Source organism: Trichosurus vulpecula, chromosome 5 (assembly GCF_011100635.1).
Source record: "Trichosurus vulpecula isolate mTriVul1 chromosome 5, mTriVul1.pri, whole genome shotgun sequence".
Classification (NCBI taxonomy): Eukaryota; Metazoa; Chordata; class Mammalia; order Diprotodontia; family Phalangeridae; genus Trichosurus; species Trichosurus vulpecula.
Window position 1 is genome coordinate 297,399,026 of NC_050577.1, and position 20,556 is coordinate 297,419,581.

Below are 20,556 nucleotides of genomic sequence, written 5' to 3' on the forward strand. Positions count from 1 at the left end.
CGCTGCCCGCACGGAGGCCGCCATTGGAGGCTCGGGCTGCCGCTCCATTATTCAAGAGCGGACCCCTCCCCAGGCTCCGTCCTCTCCCCTCCCCTGGCCGGTAGTAGCTGCGCAGAAACCCCGGTTCGGCATCGGCGGCTGCGCGGAAGCAGGGGGGGGGGGGGGAGGGGGCGGGGCCGCGCATAAATTAGTCAAATGAAGCGGGCGCGGGGCGGGCCGAGAGGCCGGCAGCGGTGGCAGCGGCGGCAGTGGCGGCGGCGGGGCAGGCGAGGCAGCCGAGGCGAGTGAAGATGGCGGCGGAGCGAAGCCGCTCCCCGATGGGCTCGCCGGTGCCGGCCTGTATGTTTGCGCCGGAACCCAGTCCCCCGGGCACAGCCCGCGCCGCGGCCGCCGCCGCCCGCCTCCACACGGGCTTCGACTCCGATTGCAGCGAGGACGGTGAGGCGCTCAACGGCGAGCCCGAGCTGGACCTCACCAGCAAGGTGCGCGGGCTCCTCCAGGGTTCGGGCCGGGAGGGCGGGCGCGAGGGGGAGGGGGGGGGGGCGTGCTAGGCCCGGCGCGGGGCATGCCGGGAGGGCTCGGGGAGGGGGCGACGCCATGGCAACGGCGCGCTGCCCCGCCCCCTCTGGGCCCCCGGCCCCTACGGGCCCCCAGCCGGACTCCGGCCGCGGCTGTCGCGGCAGGCGGGGAAAACTGAGGCCCTGGGAAAACTGAGGGGGGCACCCTCCCCGCACCCCTCCGTTGTGTCGGGGTCTCCCACCTTCGAAGCGTCAGTCCTTTCGACACAGGGTTGGCAGCTGGCTTATCGGGAATCCGGTGGGAGGGGAGCCCCTGCCCCGCCCTCTTCCCCCACTGCCTCCCCCCCAAGATAAGCCCTTGGTGCGCCTTCCCCACCCCCCGCCACGTGGGCATCCCCCCCTCCAGCTTAGGTCTGGAAGGGGGGCTGGGGCGGCCAAGGGTCCAGCCCCCTGTTTTACAGAGGGGGAAACTGAGGCCCAGGGGTGGGGGGGACTAGAGGAGAGTTGGAAGGAGCCTTGGACTGTCCCAGCCCCCTGTTTTTCAGAGGAGGAAACTGAGGCCCGCAGAGGGGGCTGCCTTTCCCAAGACCCGGGGTCCCACAGGGAGGGCCGAGTGAGCCGGGGCAGGTCACCCCGCTGGTGGTGTGATTCACGCCCTGCCGGCCCAGTCTGGCAGGTCCTGCCGGCGGGGCGGGGGGGGGGGGGGGGGGGGGCGTGGGGGGGGTGTGAGCCCTGCTTTTCAGGGCTCACAGAACCTGGGCGCCTCGCTGACCTGGACCTGCCAGATTCGGACCTGGGGAGGCCTCTTCTGCTGCCCCCTGCGCAGGGTGACCCTCTTGGCTTTGCCTCTTTGGTGACAGCTGGGACAGTACCTGACCCTGGCCCGTAGAGGCCCATGATGCCCCAAGGGGGCCGTGGGGTGTTAGGGATGCCCTGTAGATGTAAGGGCAGCGGTGGCAGATCCTCGGGGTGCTTGGAGACAAGGGCCCAGGGACCCCTGGGGTGTTGAGCCCACCCCTGTCACTCTGGGGACTAGACTGGGTCCTGGGGAAGTTGCTCAGGGTGGTGGCACAGGTGTCCTGATGCCCCTTGGGGGGAGCGGCAGTGGGAAGTCAGGTTATTTTAAGGACCATGAAGGGGGGCCTCCTTGAATATTTATTGATGATCTGAGGGGAGGAAAACCCACCCCTGCCTTCTGCCATGTGTGCTTCCAAGGTGATGGAGCCCTGCCTACCTTGTTGGGGGTGCTGGCACATCCCTGGGAGGCAGCTGGGAGCCGGCTCCAGGGTGCCCGGCCTCACCTTCCTAAGGAGCCAGGCCTGGCCCCTAGCCAAGCAACCCGATTCATTCAGTGGTCTTTCTCCCTGGCTCTCCTGCTCCCACAGCCTGCCCTCACTGCTTATACCCTCCCGTGGGCCTGCCAGCTCACCATCTAGTTACCAGAGAGAGGAGATGCACCCTCCCCAGGGCACCAGCAATTCTCCCTCCTCCCAGGACAACTGAGGACTACCTGGGTAAACTGAGGAAGAGCAGCACATAGGAGGTGGAGTCCCTGCTTTCTACCACCTCCTCTTTCTCTGCTAGGACACTGTTGTTGTCAGGGGGGCTGAAGAGGGTCCCCTTGCCTTGGCAGGTGTTCACAGATCTCAGAGATTTTGGAGTCTTGGCCAGAAGCCGAGCAGGAGGAAGCCATGCTTGTAACAGTGCAAGCTAGTTTCTCATTCAGAGTGTCTGCCCCTTCCAAGTGTCCTCCTTTAGGACTCTAGTCAGAGGACCTGGGTTCAAATCCAAGCACTGATGTTTAGAAGCTGCCTAGCCTTGGGCAAATTCCTTCCCCTGTGGGAACTGAGATCATGTGGGTTGAAGCACATTTATAAAGCAATGAGTAGTTTTAGGGGCCCAGGGGAGAGACGTGGAGAGAGAGAGAGAGTGAGGGAGAGAGAGAGGAGAGAGGAGGAGAGAGCACACCATTGCCTAGGAAGCCCTGGTGGCAGGGGAGAGTCTGAAGGAGATGTGTCTGTGCTGGGTGCAGAGAACTCAAGTCATCTTTCTTACCTCCTGCACCGCCCCCCCCCCCCCCCACCAAGTGCCAGGGTCATACCACCTGTATGGCCCACCCAGGGCTTGACTTTTGTGTACTGTATGTGTGTGACCTTCGGGGAGCCTTGAACTTTAACATGACTTAACCCGGAGAGCAGAGGGCCAGTCCTAATAAGAAGGGCCCCTGTTGTCCCTGACTACGCCTCTCCCCCATCACGTGGTGCCCAGGCCAGGCTCGCCTCTGTCTTCCCCAGCTTCCTAGTTGGCTCTAAAGTGGAGGTAGCTCAGGGAGTCCCAGATGTGTGTGGTGGCCGTTAGAGCACCTGGGAAGGCCGTCAGAGTCAGGGTTGGGGGGAACGCATCCGGGCTGGGCTTTTTGAGTGACATCTGGGCACCTCTTCTCTCAGACTGGCTCAGGGATGGGTGGCTTGGGATCTCAGAGGGCTGATGGAGGTGTCCTCATGTGAGATTATACTGAGAAACTCTTGAAAACAACCCAACCTGACCAGGATGGTTGCTTTGTAAACAACCAAAACCCCCTTTGTCAGTTGGCCGTAGGTTCCTCCTGAGAAGACTGAGCTCCCTACCCTAAGAGCAGCTGGGGGCACCCCCAGCGACTTGCTTCAGAGATCCCCACTTGGAGGAGGGACCAGTCACTGGAGCTGGCCCCACTCCGGAGTATTCCTCCAGTAGCGAAGGGCGCTGCAGAAGTTAGCCCAGCTGGGGTAGATGGAAGTTCTCCTCACCTTGGAGGGACCTCTCCTGTTCCCAGCGGGGGGCCCAAGGCTGCATGGGGGCACTTGGGCCGTGGGTGGCTGGAGGAGCCGGCTGTGCCTGAGATTTTTAGGGGAGCCCTTGAGGATATAGGGAGAGAGAAGGTGCAGCACATGATAGAGGGAGGCCCAGCTCTCCTCTGCTAGGACTGCCCAGGGAGTGAATGAAGAAAGGACAGAACATTCAGGAGGTGCCTCCCGAGTGCCAGGCACCGTGCTAGGCTGTGCTCCAGGGCTGCAATCGGGAAAGGGAGGCCGGCCCTGGTGGGTCCATGAAGAAGGGCAGCAGGACCAGGGCTGTGGGACGAAGCAGGAGGAAAGCTTTGGGTTGTGTTCCTGCCCGCTTTGGCTGGGCCGCTGTTGCAGTGCCCAGGAGTCCTAAGCTTTTTGGTTTCTCCTCCAGCTGGTGCTAGTAAGCCCAACCTCAGAGCAGTATGACAGCCTCCTCCGGCAGATGTGGGAGAGGATGGACGAGGGCTGCGGAGAGACCATCTATGTCGTTGGGCAGGGATCAGGTGAGCACCGTTCTCCTTCCAGCATCCATGGTTTCATTAGTGGGCTGGGGGGGAACTCCCTTCGATGCCACAGATTGCGACCCCTTCCTGCCTTAGTAGACTGTTGTCATGAGTCTCTCTGGCAGAAAATCCACCCCCACCCCTATTCCAGCCTGGTGTTGAGATTCTGTGGGCCCTCGGAGGACAAACCTATCCCCCAGTCATTGGGATGGCCTGTGACCAGCTTGTACTTAGACCCTGGCTGGCGTCACAAGGCTTGGCCTCCCCTGGGGTTGCAGCAAATGCAGACAGGAGTTCAAAGCAAGATTTTCTTGGTGGTCTCCTTTCAGCTAAAATATTCCCTCTGCCCCTCCTGATTTTCCCTTTCCAAAGACCTCTAGGCACGTTGCTCTCTGAGCCTTGCTGATTCTAGCCCATGGCCTTGTGCATTAATTGGGCTGAAGGCCGGAGAGGCGGGTAGGGGTCTCATGGGGTCATTAGTATTGTGGGGCAGAAAGGCACAGTTTTCAGGTCACCTTCCTGCTTGCCAGTGTGGCTATGGCAGTACCGTCAGGTGGCACCCCGCCTGAGAGGTCAAGGAGCGATGGGACGCCAAGCCCCTGATGGCGGCTCCCTTTGAAGCCTGGATCATCAGAGAACAACAGGGCTTGACTCTGCCCATGACCCTGGACAAGAGCAATAATGGGCCCAGCCCTTCCTGGCTGAGTCGGATTCTTGTCAGCCCCAAGCTGGGCCCCAGTTCCCACATTCCTGGTAAGGCACCTGTTCTCTGCTGGCCTGTGAATGAATGTGGGTCTGCCATTCCAGAGTTTTGTTAGAGTCTGTTGGGTGGGCATTGGGGGAGACAGGACTACTCTCTTTTCACTTGCTGCTCCTCACCTTGTGGCTTTCCTTAAAAGTAGTGCCTGGTGCTTTGGAAGATCAGGGAGTCCCCAGGCCCAGAGGTTCCATCACAGGCCTGACTCCCTGTTGCCCTCCAGCAGAAGTGAGACCTTCATCCCTCCTCAGCATCCTGGCATTCTCTTCCCTGGCTAGGATAGGCAGGGCATCATGCCAGTGACCATAAACAGGCCCAGCCCTGCCATCTGCCACCCTCCTGCCTTTGGTGAAAGATTGGGGGTGGGGGGGGCTTGTTAAAGGAGCAGCTTCATTTCTGACCTTAGTTTGGCACAAAGAGGGCCAGAATGAGGACACTGCAGGGTCCCACACTCATTCACCAAGTCTTTGAGTGGGGGTGTGTGTCAAAGGCAAGGTCCTTGCCAGGATGGACCTCTGGATGCAGTGGGTGAAGGGCAGTGGGGCTGTGATTCCATCCAGGGAGGAGCAATGCAGACCATGCTGGAGGAAGCCGAGAAGTGGGAGAAGCTCCTTCCAGCTCAGCCTGCAGTTCCTCTGCCTGCCCTTTGAAATGTATCCCTGCTTCTCTTTTTCCATCCCGGCCAGTTGCCAGCTACTCTTTCCAGCACTCCCCTGCCCTCACTCTAGAATCTTCCCTCCTAACAAACAAGTGAATCCTCACGCTGAATAGGTCTGGGGTGAAGTAGGCCTCATTTGAGCCCTGGTGGTGGGGCCCCATCAGCTCTCCAAAGCGCCCCTGCTGGCTCCCGCCGGCTGGATCACGAGAGCTTCGAGGCGCTGTCCTTGCTTCTGAGGTTGCCTTCCCTCCAGTCTGGGCCACGTGCAATGAACAGATGTTCTTCCTTCACAGCCACGTCGATGGTGTCACTCTCCAGGGACCAGAGGACCAGGCCTGCCGCCTTTCTCTCTGAGGACCCCTCTTTCCTGGGCCATTTCTTGGTCTGGCATGTTCTTCCCTAACTTTGCATTTCTGCCTCGCAAAGTCCTGTGCAGTCTTAATACCTTTACTGGCATGCCTCCATCCTTCAGGAGCTTTCTTGGATCTCTCTGCTGGGAAATTTGTTCATCCAGCGTTTGTGAGGGCCTGCCGTGTATCAGGGACTGGGTGAGGCAGTTAAAAATGGGAGTCATCTTCCTACAAGTGACAGTGGATGCCTTATGATTAGAGAAAATGTGAAGCATGACGCCCTTGGGGACAGAGCCTTGGGGCACCCAGGGGAGACCCCAGCCAGGAGCAAGGATGGGTCAGAGAGAAGGGACTAGACCAGTCTAGCACAGTAGTATGGAAATGAAGGAGACAGTTTTGCAAGGAAGGGCCTCTCTACATGTCAGGCACTGACCTCACGGGCAAGGAGGATAAGCCCACTGGCGACCTCCACCAGCCCATCAGAGGCAGTGGCCAACCCCTTTTTGCCTCGCTGTTTGGGACTATGGTTTCCTTAGCTCCCAATTCCAGGGACTCCTGGTGCCACAGTGTCTCTGGATGTGGCCGGTGTTGGGAGAGCCTTTGGAAGGCTGGATCCCCAGGACCACTGTGGTCAGCCCCCTTTCATGTGGCTTCTCAATGGCCTTTTCCAATCTAGCATCACACAGCCAATTAGTCCCTTTGATCCAAAAGCACCACATGGTGGCAAAATACTCATTAGTATGTCCTTATCCTTCTGTCTGCGCTTGGACCTTGGCAGAGGAGTAGGAGTGGTACCACTTCCCAACACTCACTTTGTTGGATTTGGGGTTCTTCATGTGATACCCCCTCTCCCGGCTCCAGGTTCTCTCCTGGCTGTCCGACCCCCCCCTCCCCCCCCCCGCCCCCGGCTCCCTTGGCTGCCCTCAGGTGACTCAGAGTAATCCATCATGCCTTCTGCAGAAGCCTTCCTGTCCCCTCCCCTCAGGAGGTTGCTGCCTATTCACCCTGGGTGGAGCTGGAGCATCCACACTGCAGTACGTAGCAGGATCCTGCTGTTTTTAGCCAGGGCCTGGCCCACATGACCCCTTCCTGGATGCTTGCTGACTGGGCCCGAGGAGTGAAGGACCCATTAGAACTTGGTCATCTTCCTGGGGCTGAGCCAGGGAATCTCAGACCTGGGGGCTGCCAAGTGACCTCGTCAAACCCTTCTCTGGACAACCTCCCTCCAAGGTCTGGAGCAAGTTCAAGCTGGTCCAGAGCCCTCTGGTCAAAGCAGTTCTCCAGGCAATGGTGGATAAAGAGAGGAGGGTCAGCCTGGGGCCTTGGGGCCTAGAGGATGAGGGGGAAGCCCAGCTGCCCCAGGTGGGTCCCAGAGAGGCCTGGTATCCTGGCCACGCTACCTGCTTCCCAGCCATCCAGTAGCAATTTTCATTGGTGCCTCTTTCTGCCTGGCAGTATATTGGATGCTGGGGAGATAAGCAAGTACAGGGGAGTGGGGGAAAGGCTTCTGTCTAGCACGTGACTGAGTGGAGCTTGGAAGGAAACTGGATTCCAAGAGTTGGAAGTGAGGAAAGAGGGGCATTCCAGGTGGGAGGGCAGCCTGGGCAAAGGCATTGAGGTGGGAAATGGAATGTCACATGTGAAGAATAGCAGCACATCAGCCCCATCATCTCTCCATTCTTCTCCATCCTACATTCTGCAGCCAGATTAAAATCTATGATCATGGCCCTCCCCTGCTCAGGGTTGGGAGGCCACTGTGGTTCCTCCCACACGAGGTGGGACATTGGGCTCAAGCCCCAGAGCCCTCCTCTTTGGACAGCTGGAGCAGTCTGTCACTGTGAAGCTCCTGGGGTGGACCTGGATTCGAATTTGCCATGGCTAGCTAGCTGTGCACATGGCCAGTCACTGGGGCCCATAGCCAGGCTTTCTCCTGGCTGCTGCGAGGCTCGTCAGACCTGCTCTCCACACCCTACCAGGGCCCCTCTTCCCATCTGTCTGCTCAGCTGCCTGGGATGGATGGCGCCACCTCTTCCTCCTCCCTGTGACGGCAGCACTTGTCTCCTGCGCAGAAGAACCAGACCATGTTTTGTGCTTCTCCGAACCTGGGATCTGGTGCTTATGAAGCAGGAATCTTAAACTTTGGCAGCGAGTGATGGCCTTAGGGCCCTGACCCTGATGTAATGCCTCCCTTTGTAGAAGGGCTTTCAGATCACACTGCCCTCTCTAATTAGAGCCTCTCTGTGCTCACCCCACCCAGATGGAGGGACTGAGGAGAGCTGCAGGGATGGGGGTGTGCCTGGGGGCAGGCAGATTGGGACAGAGCAAGGGACGAAGAAAAACATCCATTTATCTATCATAACACACCATCCAGTGGGGCAGGTACCTGCCAGGAGAAGCAGCTCCATTTAACAGGATGGGGAAACTGAGGCTCCCTGCTGCATGTGGCAGGAACATGCTCCCAGAGATGTGGGTTCTCAGAGTCCTGTCGTCCCTCCTCCTGCTCCAGGCCAGACCCCAGTGTAGACAAATGGGCCACCCTGGTCGCTTCTGCTTAGACTGGGGATGACTGGATGGGTGAAGAAATGCCTAGTGAATAGAAGATTTGGGATGTACGTGAGAGTCCTCTCAGCTATCTGAAGGGCAGGCACGTGTCAGGGTACCAGACCAGTCCTTCCCACTGGCCTCAGAGGCAGAGTGAGGAGCCCTGGCTTAGCCACCCAACTCCCCTGGGCATCTGTAAAACATGTTAAAATGGGGAGGGGCCTCAGGGTGAATTCATTCATGAACTCTGCCAGTAACAATGAATGTGCCAGAGTCTGGGCTGAGCATTAGGGACAGAGGGACCAAAGGAAACCCCGGGGAGGGCGGCCAAGTGGCTGACTGAGGCTTCCAGATAAGGAGGGCTGTCCCCAGGGGACAGGCGAGGGTGCCAGTGGGTGGCCTTCCCCCTCCTTTGGGCCTTTCCCCAGAGGCTCCTGGGGACTGTGGAAGGGATGCCCGTTGAGCTTCTTTCCAGCTTTGAGGCTCTGCAAATGTTCATTGTGACGTTGCTGCTTGGCCAAGAATAAACAAGCTGATGTCATTTGCTGCCAGCGTAAATAGAATTAGAGTTGAGAGAAATTCCCTCTAGAACATCCGAACATGGACCTGGTCAGCTCTGTGTGAAGGCCTCTCTCCAGCCATGGAGAGCTTAGGCAGAGCATTTCACTGCTTTGATGTTGAAATTTTTAAAATAGGAATTTTATTTTAAACTGAGTTAACGGTCTCTCTTCTATTCTGAACTTAACGAACACCAAATAAAATGAGTATTTCCATGACAATTGTAGAAATGGAGAGGGTGGAGTGGTGCTCTCTATTATACAGGGCCTGCTTCTCTTTTTAGGCACGTAAGTAGTTTAGCACCTCACTTTATCAGAGCCACCGGGCTTGTCCGGGACACCTTCTGGGCTTCCTTCTGTTCCCTTTTTCTGGTTTCAGAACCCTTTCCCTGCCCACTCTTTTTCCTCTCCCTTCTCCCCATAACTCTCATAAGAAATACATGTAGGCAACCAAAATGACTTCCCACCATGGCCGTGACCTCCAGAGTGGGTCTTGCACCTTGTTCATCACCTCTTAGGGGCCAGCAGCGTGCTTCATGGTGGTGGTCGGGCATCCCAGGATTGGGGTTCTTTGGCTTCTCAAAGTCGTTTGTTTTCTGTGTCGCTCACTTCTGCTCGATTCACTCAGCATCAGTTTACATGAAACCTTCCTGAGTTTCTTGGAAATCATCCCTTTCATCATTTCTTAGGGTGCAACAGAATTCCGTCCCCTTCCTGTGGCGTGGCATGTTCGCCCCTCCCCCGCTGATGGGCACCGCCTTGCTTTTCCATTCCTTATAACCACAGAAGGAGCTTCCCTGAGACTTGTGGACGGCTGCCTCCTTTTCCTCTCTCTCGGATCTCTTGGGGTGGCGTTGGCCTAGCCAAGGGTAGCTACAGTTTAGTGACTTTCTGCCGTCTCTGCCAGTCTGGTGAGGGTTAGACAGAACCACAGAAGTGTTTTAATTTGTATTTCAACCTTTGAGAACAGCCTGTTCATATGCTCAGTTGTGGGATGGGCCGTTTCACTTTGGGACGGCTGTCATTGTTCGGAAGAGCTCCCGACTTCCTCCTGCCTCAGTTAGTCACTCTGCTAAGACTTCACTGCTTTTCTTTTTGTCTCTTTGTCCTTAGGACCCAGCCCAGTGTCTGGCATGTCATAATTACCTGCTGAGTCTGTGAAGGGTTGAATGAATTCACAAGGTCCTAGATCTAGAGCTGAGGGGACCCTGAGGCACCTCCCGCCCTCCTCGTTCTGCCGGCTGGCTACGGCCCAGCTCTAGCTCTGGGAACCTCCAAATTCATTTATCCAAGTCACTGAAAAGAGTATCCAATGGAGAGAGGGAGAGAGAGAAGGAGGGAGGAGGGGGAGGGGAAGAGGGAAAGGGAGAATAAATGGGGAGAGAGGAGAGGGAGGGAGGGAGAGAGATCCGTAACTGTAGAGATGAAGCCTCCTGGGGTGCCTCTGGGCCAGGCTTGGGATGTTCCCCAAACTTCTCATCTTGTTTCTGTTTAGGTGGGCCAGGATAGACTCTCTGCCCACCCTGCTTTCCCTCTGGTTGTGGTTTTACTCTCATAGTACCCCTGAGAATACACCCCTGCCCTTCTCCCCATCTCCTTTTGTCGCTGAGTCCACCTGCAGAGCCACACGCCAGGTCCTTCTTGTCCTACGGCCCCTGGCTGCCTTTGGACAGATGTCTGAGTCCCCTCGCTCAGGATCTGTCTCCTCGGAACCCTGAGGTATCCCAGCAGCCTGCTCTCGTTCTTGCTTGTAGACATTTCAGGGGCATCTGGCTGGGCCTATTGACTTTGGTTAGATGTGCAGCTTAGAGAGCCGGGGCAGTCTGGGCAGTGGCCAGTGGTGCAGGGGGGCGAGCAAAAGTTGCTGCCCAGGCAGAATGAAACGATGCCGTTGGACAGCAGGGTGGTGGGGTCTGGGCTCCCCCATTTCTCAGGAAGGTGGCCAGCAAGGCCATGTGCAGCCTGGCAGCCACCTCTGCATGGGCTGAGGGGACATTTGGAGCAATGATGTCTGACGTTTCCATGGCCCGTGAAGGTCTCTAGAGTGCTTCGCAGGCCTGAAGGGCAAGGGGCCGAGCCTGGGGGTCTGGAGGGCACCATTGTCAGGTGGCAGGCAAGGCCCGAAGGTTCTTCTGAAGGAGGATTTGCCCGAAACATCAGGGAATGATGAGAGGTGATGTTGGAGGAGGCTGAGCTCAATGACAGAGGCCTTACCTGTGGGTAGTGGGGAGCCATCGAAGGGTTTGAGATGACCATGGGCAGCAGGGACAGCAAAGAAGGGCGGGAGATGAAAGAGGTTGCAAGGACAGAGCCGACAAGCAGGACTGTCAGCAGCCAGGGAGGGAGGAACCCTGGGACGGGGAGGGATGAAAGCGGAGCCACCATCGGTCACTGCTGTTAGCCTCGGTTTCCTCATCCCCATAGTCAAATGGGCATAACCATGTGCTCCCAGGCTCCCCCTCCCCATTTTTATGATGAAGTCACTTTGTAAGCTGTAAAGAAGAGTGTTAAGGCCCCAGGGAGCCTGGAAGGGGAGTGGTGGTGGGATCGTTTAGGAGAAGAGGAATCTGCTGGGGGGCCAGGGGAGAGGAAAGATGGTGCTGGAGAGCCCTCGGAGCAGATGGGAGAGGAGGAGTGCAGCGCTGTGGTGGGACAGCTGGGCTTTGGTCAGGCACAGGTAGAAGGCCTTCTGAGGGTCGGGCATCATCACTGTGGCCTTTGGGGAATAGCCAGGTTTGAGAGGGAACCAAAACCGGGAGAGCTGGGAGAACCGAGAAGGCTCGAGGCCCCCCACAACCCCCCGGGGGCAGGGGCAGGGGCAAGTAGGGCTGAGGGCTGGCTGGAAGGAAGGGAGGGTCTAGCTGCAGGGTTCGGGACTCTGAGGGATGCCAAGGATCCCCGGGCCTTTGAGGGCATGGACTGGCAAATGGAGGCCCCTAGGCCAGCATGTGCCCAGCCTCGCAGGCTTGCTGTCAAGAGTGCTTCCCCCCCCCCAGCATGAGAAAACAAGCCTTGTTGCTGTTGTTATTAGGAGGAAGGGTCTCCGGGCCATGAGGAGAGGCTGAGGCGTCGAATGATTTCATTGAGTCAGAAGGGAGGGGCTTAGAGGCAGCTCGGTAGCCACCAATGAGAGATAAGAGAGTTAGCATCTGAGCCGCAAGAGGACCCAGCTGAGCCTGTCAGCTGCCCCAGACACTTGGGATGGGAGGCGGGAAAGCCGGATCCTCCCTGCAAGTCGTTGGCCTCTCCTCAGTGGGAAGGGTTGGACAGACTCAGCATAGCCTCGTGTGTCTCTTGCCTGCCCAGGGGCTGGTGGCAGCAGGGCTGTCCCTCTCCTTCCTTCCTCCCACTTTGAACCCAAGGTCATGGGCAGAGATCTGATGTCACAGCCGTGGCTCTTCATCAGCCTTGTGGGTGTCCACATCTAGGCCCACCTCCCCCGTACACCAGCACTGCCTAGCCTAGATGAGGGGGAGTCTGGGAATTTGTTCTTAAAATATTTCGATACTTGTATTTCAGTGGAATTGGCATCCTTGGCAATCCAATCTAGATTATTTTGTGCATTTAAAAATGTGGGAGTGTGAGAAGAGATTCTTTAGGCTTCCCCAGAATGTCAAAGGGAGGGGTCTGTGAGGCAGATATTGTCGAGTGGATCCTTCTGTTGCTGAGACAGGTTGGGGAATGACCAGGCCCCTGAGGCTTCACCTGAGCTGTTCACCAGGCTCAACCCATTGCATCTGTGAGGATTGCCTTAGACTTCCCCAGTGGGGATCGGTCTGCTGCCTGACAGCCTCCTCCACACCTCCTCTCTGTACTGGCTCCCCTCCTGGCATCAGTAGCGTTAGGGCTTGTCATGTGCTGGCTTCAGGGGACATGGAGGGTGCAGACCAAGGCCCTTTATCTGGTGGGGATAGCTGGAGGGGGCTCAGTCAATTCTTTGAATGAATGGAAGTGCCTTTCTGCAGACGGGACCGAGTATGGGCTGAGTGAAGCCGACATGGAGGCTTCATATGCTACCGTGAAGAGCATGGCCGAGCAGATGGAGGCGGATGTTATCCTCCTCCGAGAGCACCAGGAGGCCGGCGGCCGAGTGCGTGACTACCTTGTCCGCAAGCGGGTTGGAGACAATGACTTCCTGGAGGTCAGGTGAGGAGGTGACGGGTACAGTGCCAGCCCGAAGGAGGATGGAGCCCTCGGGCCCTCCCTCGATCTGCCGTGGACGACGCCCAGAGACTTTGCGTGTCTCCGCTTTGGCCCACTCGCTTTCTCGTGCTTGTTGCCAAGAGTGCATAGACCAGCCGCAGGAAGGACAGGTTCCTTTCCTTTTCCCATCAGGATTTGGGTTTGGGGGGGGGCCAGGAGATAAGGGATGGTAGGAAAGGTGGCACTGAAGTGGGGCCATTTTGGGAGGAACATTTTGCTCCTAGACTGTTTGTCCTCTCATCAGCCAGTGAGCCAGAGACCAAGGCTGGGGAAGGGGGAGTTCCCCAGGAGGCCTGAAGGACAAATAGGGAGCTTTGTGTTGGGGCTGCACTTCCCAGTGGCTTTGGAGATGAAAGGGGGAGGGAGGCCTCTGGGAGCACCCACCAGTCAGCCTGAGCTATACCTCCTTGGCTCTGGCCATACCAGCTTCCATCTTCTCATAGACCCCGAGTTCAACCACATGGGAGCTCCCTCCATGGGTGCCAATGGCAGCCCATCTGGCCATAGCCCCAGGGAGATTCCCTGGTGCGGGCCAGGCTTGTGACCTGGCTTGTCCATGGGCATATGGCCCAGACAGGCAGGGGGCCAGAGCATCTCCTTCCTGAAGGCAGAAGGCCTTGGCAGGCTTGGGTGCAGAGAGCTGCCTAGATGCAGACATGGGGGGATGTGTGTTTTCTTCCTCTCACATCTATCCCCCCACCTTCACACCCTCATGCAGGGTCGCCGTGGTGGGCAATGTGGACGCAGGGAAGAGCACGCTGCTGGGCGTCCTGACGCACGGGGAGCTGGACAACGGCCGTGGCTTCGCTCGGCAGAAGCTCTTCCGCCACAAGCACGAGATGGAGTCTGGCCGCACCAGCAGTGTGGGTAACGACATCCTGGGCTTCGACAGCGAGGGCAACGTGGTGAACAAGCCCGACAGCCACGGGGGCAGCCTCGAGTGGACCAAGATCTGCGAGAAGTCCACCAAGGTCATCACGTTCATAGACTTGGCCGGCCACGAGAAGTATCTGAAGACGACTGTTTTTGGCATGACCGGCCACCTGCCTGACTTCTGCATGCTCATGGTAAGTGTGAAGGGCTTTTGTTGGAGGCCAGCTGGCCAAGAACGTGTCCGGGTGTGTCGAGCGTATGTAAACTGGCCTTGTCTAAGACAGGGCACTTGGCGGGTTTTGTGGGGTAAAGGACGTCAGGACTATAGATGGCCCAAGAGTGAATGGGCTGGACTGGATGTCAGGAGCCAGCGATGCCAGAGCTACAAGCTTTCACTTTGTTTTCCCCTCTGGGTCACTGCCATTTTGACTGAGGTCATAAGTCTTCTGGGGTGCTGAAGTGATGGACTGGGGCAGCAGGAGGCCCCCAGCATCTTCCCAACCTCTGTCTGGCTTCCCTCCTGTGCGTTGAGGGACATTGTGCTTTGGGGCCCCGGAATCTGGGCTCAGCCACTGACTTGTTAGAAGCTGTTTGCTCTGTGGGCCTCTGTTTCTTCATGTGCAGAATGGGGACCATTGTACCTGTGCCCCTGAGCTCACTGGGCTGTTGAGAAGCCGGCTGTGAGGGGGCAGGGGCTTCTATACCCTGGGCTACCCAGACTTCATCTCTGTTGGGTCCTCTGAGTCTCTCTAATCTGCAGCTTGTATCATTGGGCTTCTTGTGTAAGTTGTTGGCAGAGGGGCTACTTGGTTCCCTGCCTCTGACCCACTCTGGCTGGGTGGACCCAGCCAAGGGTCCTTCCTTCTTAATGAGTGCCCATGATCACTGTCCACTTGACTTGCCTATTTGCTTTGGTGGAGAGAGTTCTCCACACAGATGATGTGACTGGCCCCCATGTCCTCCTGGCGTCCTAGTTGTGCTGGGTGCTGCCAGTGTCTGATCTCCTGCTCCTGGGCTTACCCTGGCACCTGTGACTCCAGTGCTGAAGGCTGCCCCTAGGAAAGGGCTTCTGCCCTGGCCTTCCTCCTACTCACGGTTCCTTTCTTTGTCTGTGGCAGGTGGGCAGCAATGCTGGGATTGTGGGCATGACCAAGGAGCACCTGGGCTTGGCACTGGCACTCAATGTTCCTGTCTTTGTCGTGGTCACCAAGATTGACATGTGTCCGGCCAACATCCTGCAAGGTAATTGGGAGGCCTCCCCTCTGCTGGGGGGGCCACCCATATGGCTCCCTCCAGCAAGCCGGGATCTTCTCCTTTCTCATTTCTTGTTTGGATCTTGGCCTGGAAATGTCTGCCCTCTAGATCCTGTAGGGGGAGCCAGGGGCAACGGGCTGGAAGCAGAGAGGCAGGTGAGGTGGTGTGGAAGGTGTGCCAGGGCCCGGCACCAACCTGCCTTTCCAGCTTTCTTCCTGCTGCTTCCCTTCCCTCAGGTTTGGCTCTGCCTCTCCTCCCCTGTCCTTTCGAGGCCTGCCCTCACTTCTCCTGGGTGAGAAGGCTTTCTCCTGACTCTCTCCCTTGTCTACCTTGTCTTGTTCACACTAACATATGTGGCTCCCCATCCCCTTGGGAGGTGACAGGTTTGCTGAGGAAGAACGTCGTCCTCTTTGGATCCACACCCTTCTTTCTTCCCCTTTAGTCATTGTGGCCATTAACCCTTATCTGCCTGCCCAGTGGTCTGACTGTCTCCTGCTTGCGTCAGTGAAGAGTGCATCACTCCCCTCGCCAAAGCTGTGCACCCTAATTCTGTTCCCTTTCTCCCTTTAAGAGACCCTGAAGCTGCTACAGCGCCTGCTGAAGTCTCCCGGCTGCCGCAAGATCCCCGTCCTGGTGCAGAGCAAGGATGATGTGATTGTGACCGCGTCCAACTTCAGCTCAGAGAGGTAATGAGGGCACGGGTGGGGTGAGGAGAGGAGTGCCCTGGGCTGGGAGCCTGTGGCCATGGGCCTCTTAGAGCTGGCCCCTTCTCTGGCCCTTCTCCCATGGCTGGTTCACACGCCACCTCTTCCGGGAAGTCTTCCCTCATACCCCCAGCCAGAAGCATCTCTTCCTCCTCTGAACCCTTAGGGTCCTTTGGCCTTCTCCTGAATCAGATGGCCATTTGCCATGGCTGCCCTTGTCCTCTGCCAGCCCCAGCCTAGGCTCACGCTGAAATAGTCCTTGGTAGTTTGTGAGTGCCTAGTTTTCTCACAAGAGGGCTGGGAGGCAGCTGGAAGAGATGAGGTACGTGGTTGGTTCCAGCCTCCTCTGCTGCATCTGTGGCAGCTCTGGCTCTCCCTTGGCTCTGCTCCCTCTGGGACTGGTCAGTTGTGGCTCCTTGGGCCCCAGGCCTGGAGAAGCGGGCAGTCCCTTTGTGGGACTAGAGGCTGCTGCTTCCTTCCCTTGGTTAATGCCTCTGCCTTCCCTGAGGCTGATGACGCTGTATCAGGGCAGTGAGCCCAGCACCTATCTCCAGTGGGATGTGCAACTCCTCTCATCCCTTGGCAGTGGGCGCTTGCCAGTGTCCAGCCCTTGGGAGCTCCCAAGGAAGGAGCTGGCCACTTCAGCTGGCCTCTGTTCATTTTTTCTTCACTCTCTGCTTAGGATGTGCCCCATATTCCAGATCTCCAATGTTACAGGAGAGAATTTAGACCTGCTCAAGATGTTTCTGAACCTGCTGTCCCCACGCACCAGTTACCGGGAGGACGAGCCCGCTGAGTTCCAGATTGATGATACATACTCTGTGCCGGTGAGAGGCCTGGGGCTGCAGTCAGGGCCTGGGGAGGTGCCCAGCAGATGGCTGAGAGGGACCTTCCACCTCTGCTCTGTCCCCTCCAGGGAGTGGGGACGGTGGTGTCAGGAACCACGCTGAGGGGCCTGATCAAGCTGAATGACACATTGCTGCTGGGCCCCGACCCCCTGGGGAACTTCCTGTCCATCGCAGTGAAGTCCATCCACCGCAAGAGGATGCCTGTCAAGGAGGTTCGAGGAGGCCAGACAGCCTCTTTTGCTCTGAAGAAGGTGAGGCCGGGAGCATGGAGCCAATGAGGTGCAGGGCCCAGGTGGAGTCGGGCACACCTGTCTCTCCCCAACCTCAGGTTTAGGTCTTAGATGAAGGTAGGAGTCTAAGCCCAGCACCTGGGAGCTTGGGTTTTTTTTTTTAAATGAAAGTTTCCTTTGTAATACTATAGATTTTATTTTGTGCATTTAACAGTGTGGTTCTGAAAAGGGCTCCGTAGGCTTCACCAGCCTGACCACCCAGGAGACACTGAGATTGTTAAGAAGCCCTGGTTTAAAAAACAAACAAAAAAAACAAAAAAACCAAACAAACAAAAAAAGAAGCCCTGGTTTAGAATGAATGTGGCCCCCCACCGAGCCCCCTTGGGGGCTTTTGAGGCTTGGTCCTAGTTGGGGAGGCTCTTGTTTGGCCACAGAGCAGGAGAGAGGGTGGCTGAGCTGGTCTGGGGGCGGCCAAGCCGGGCTGGGGGTGGCGGAGCCCTGCCGGGGGCTGCCAGTGCAGGATTATGCCCAAGGGCAGAGAGAGCACTTGGAAGGCTGGGGCTCTGGCCCTCTCCTGAGGGGCTCTGGGATCCCAGGCAGGTTGCCACCCATCAGAGCGCCTTTGCTCTTGAATGGAGGGCTTGGGGAGTCTCAGAGTGCTCCTTTTGGTGCCCTCACTCTTCAGATTAAGCGCTCCTCTATACGGAAAGGCATGGTCATGGTGTCTCCACGTCTGAATCCCCAAGCTTCCTGGGAGTTTGAGGCAGAGATCCTGGTCCTCCATCACCCCACGACGATCAGCCCACGATACCAGGCAATGGGTAGGTGAACAGGCGGCTCCCCTTCCCCTGCGGCAACCCCCCTCCTTGGGGCAGGCCCCCTCCTCTGAGGGAGCCTCCTTCCCTGCGGCAGCCCCCCTCCCCTGGGGTAGCCACCCTCCAGCTGCGGCTCCCTCCCATCCTGCCACGTGCCCCTGCTGCTGTCTTTAGGGGGATGGTGTTCAGAGCTGGCAAACCAAAGGGAGGGTCCAGGGTCCAAAGAGCACTGAGCTTGTCCTTCTCCTCTCCCTTTCCACTGGGCAGGACCTTGGTCACATCTGCAGGCTGGCCCCTCTCCTTAGAGGGCAGAGCCCTAGTTTATCGTGATTTGTTGTTGTGGAGCGCACGTCTCCAGGCCCACCATTTAATGATGTTAGTCCGTCCCAAAGTCAGCTGGGTCCCCACCCTCTTTAGCCATTTCCCCCTCCCTGTGGCAGTGCATTGTGGGAGCATCCGGCAGACTGCCACCATTTTGAGCATGGACAAAGACTGTCTGCGTACCGGGGACAAGGCCACCGTTCACTTTCGCTTCATCAAGACACCCGAGTATCTGCACATAGACCAGAGGCTGGTGTTCCGAGAAGGCCGCACCAAAGCTGTGGGCACCATCACCAAGGTTGGGTCTGTGCCCGGTGCCTGGGGGGGAGGGGTGGGTCTGGGCTGAGGAGGGGGAGGTGCTGAGAGGGAGATGCAAGCCAGCTGTTGCCCCAAGGGTAGAGGGGAGAGCCGCCCTCCTCCTTCTTTGTCCAGTGATGCTAGCTGAGCTCACCAGGGGCCTGGTGCTTGAGGCAGGAATGCTGGTCCTGTGCAGGCCCGCAGCTCTTGGGAGGAGAGGATGGGCAGACATTGAGGCCCTTGGTGTCTCTGGCTGCACAGGAGGGAGGGTCAAGAGGGCACGTGGGTGCCCGGGAAGGGTTTGTAGCAGCCGTAGGTGGGGAGGGTGCAGGGCCCAGGAAGAAGGGGAGAGGAGGAGAGCTCTGGAGGGCACAGGATGGGAAGGGCTGCTCGTGCTTCCATCTCCCCTGGGCCTCTGCCCTGCCCAGCACGGGCAGCCACCAGCCCCTCCTTCTCTCCCTGCTCTCAGCTCCTCCAGACCACCAACAACTCCCCGATGAATGCCAAACCCCAGCAGATCAAGATGCAGTCGACAAAAAAGGGGCCCCTGACTAAACGAGACGATGGGGGCCCGCCTAGTGGGCTGGCAGCAGGGGGACCTCCTGGAGAGGAAGCTCCCTTGCCAGGGGCTACCCAGCCCACGCCCTCCAGTGTCCTCCAGCCACAGGTAGGCAGCCTCCCTTCGCTCTTGGCGGGGCTCGAGGCCAGGGGGGTGGGGGCTCAGACCGGGCGTGGATGCTTCCTCTGCTCTTCCCCCGTCCTGCTGCCCATTCACCCCAGCTTCTGATGCCTGCCTCTTCCTGGGTTGCCCTGAGGATTCCTGCAGGAGCTTGTCACTTGGCCTGGGGCCTCTGCCACGCCTGCCACGCTCTCTCCTCTGGTCCCTCTCTCACGCTCTCTCTGTTTCTCGCTCATCTCTTCTCTCCCCTTCTCTCAACATTCCTTCCCACCAGGCTGCCCAGGATGAAGAGCCCCCTGGTCGTGAGGGCACCAAGGTATTCAGTGTGTGCTGGGGAGCTGGCTGGTGAGGGCAGCCCTGCCCGCCGCCGCTGCCTGCTTGTCTGGCTCTCTGTGTCCCTTGGCGCTTGGCTCGCCGCTGTCCTCTTTGGCCTGCCCCGCTGGTCTCCTGACCACCAGGGTAGTAACTGCCTGTGTGTCAGAATTTCCTTAGCTTTGTAATCTGTGAAGCACGTTTCCTTACACGAGCCCGATGGGAGGAGGCGTGCTCCTGTTTTAGAGACTGGAGAATAGGCTCAGAGAAATGAAGAAAACTTCCTGAGGTCTTCTAGCCAGTGGCATGTGCCATGAACTAGTCCATGGGGCTCCTGACTCACAGTCTTTGTCTCCCTGCCTGCCCCCTGCCTGCATAAGTCCAAGCCACGTGGCCCCAGAAGGGGCCTTGGAAGCCTTCCCCCTCTTCCTCGCTGAGGCTCCCCCTTCTCTCTCTTGCAGCCCAAGCCCAGCAGTGGGGGCCGTCGACGGGGTGGCCAGCGGCACAAAGTGAAGTCCCAGGGGGCCTGCGTGATGCCGGCCAGTGGCTGCTGAGCCCCTCCTGCCTCCATGACTTGGCCTCCCCCAGGATCCTTCTGTCCACCTCCGTGCCCTCTCTGGCCCATGCCCCCTCTGCCCCTCCCTTTCCCCACATTTCCCCTGGGATTGTAATTTATAAGCTCAAGAAGGGGCCAGAGGAGGGTGGGACCAACCAGCCCCCACGTTCCTCCTGGGCCTTCTGCCTTCCCTTTCCCTGACACATTTTTGTACATCTTGGGCCCTTAGTTTTTATTCCTTTTTATTATATATATAAATATATATATATATATATATATAGCGTGTGTGTGTGTGTGTGTGTGTGTGTGTGTGCACGTGTGTGTGTGTGTGTGTGTGTGTGTGTGTGAAGATGAAGGCAGTTGGGCCAGGTAACAAGACCCCTCTCCTCTACCCCCTTGCCTTGGCCATTTGCCTATAACCATTCTCAGAGGTTCTCAGATTTATGGGGCCTGAGGCAGGGCAGGGAGAGCTGGGGGGCACCACACTCTGTGCCCTTTAAGTTGGGACCCTCCCCTTCTCTTGAGAGCCTGGCAGCACGAATGGCCCCTGGGCTGGGACAGGCCCTTCCACGTGGCCACCAAAGCAGGGCCCTCCAGCCCTTGGCTTCTGCTGTTTTAAATGGGGGTGAGAGTGGAACGGAGCCTCCTCTGCTTCACTCCCTTAGCTCTTTCTACTCCCCCCTTCTCCTGAACAAGGAAGGCCCAAAGCGCTTAACTTTGAATCAACAGATTGCAGGGCTTCAGACTGGCCTTAT

The 20,556-nt window shown here is 57.9% G+C and overlaps 1 protein-coding gene across 2 annotated transcripts; it reads left to right on the forward strand.

Annotated features, from left to right (window-relative positions):
• Nucleotides 1-245: 245 nt before the first annotated feature.
• Nucleotides 246-20,037, forward strand: GTPBP1 (GTP binding protein 1). 2 transcript variants are annotated; one of them, XM_036762146.1, is made up of 13 exons: nt 246-482; nt 3,735-3,846; nt 12,675-12,855; nt 13,631-13,979; nt 14,904-15,027; nt 15,611-15,725; nt 16,426-16,570; nt 16,660-16,842; nt 17,507-17,642; nt 18,077-18,255; nt 18,724-18,921; nt 19,208-19,249; nt 19,707-20,037. In XM_036762146.1, exons 1-13 carry the CDS (start codon nt 291-293, stop codon nt 19,797-19,799), a joined length of 2,049 nt encoding a protein of 682 aa, XP_036618041.1. In that variant the 5' UTR covers nt 246-290; the 3' UTR covers nt 19,800-20,037. The 2 variants fall into 2 exon arrangements, with proteins under 2 accessions (XP_036618041.1, XP_036618042.1); XM_036762147.1 differs by lacking the exon at nt 19,208-19,249.
• Nucleotides 20,038-20,556: the final 519 nt, after the last annotated feature.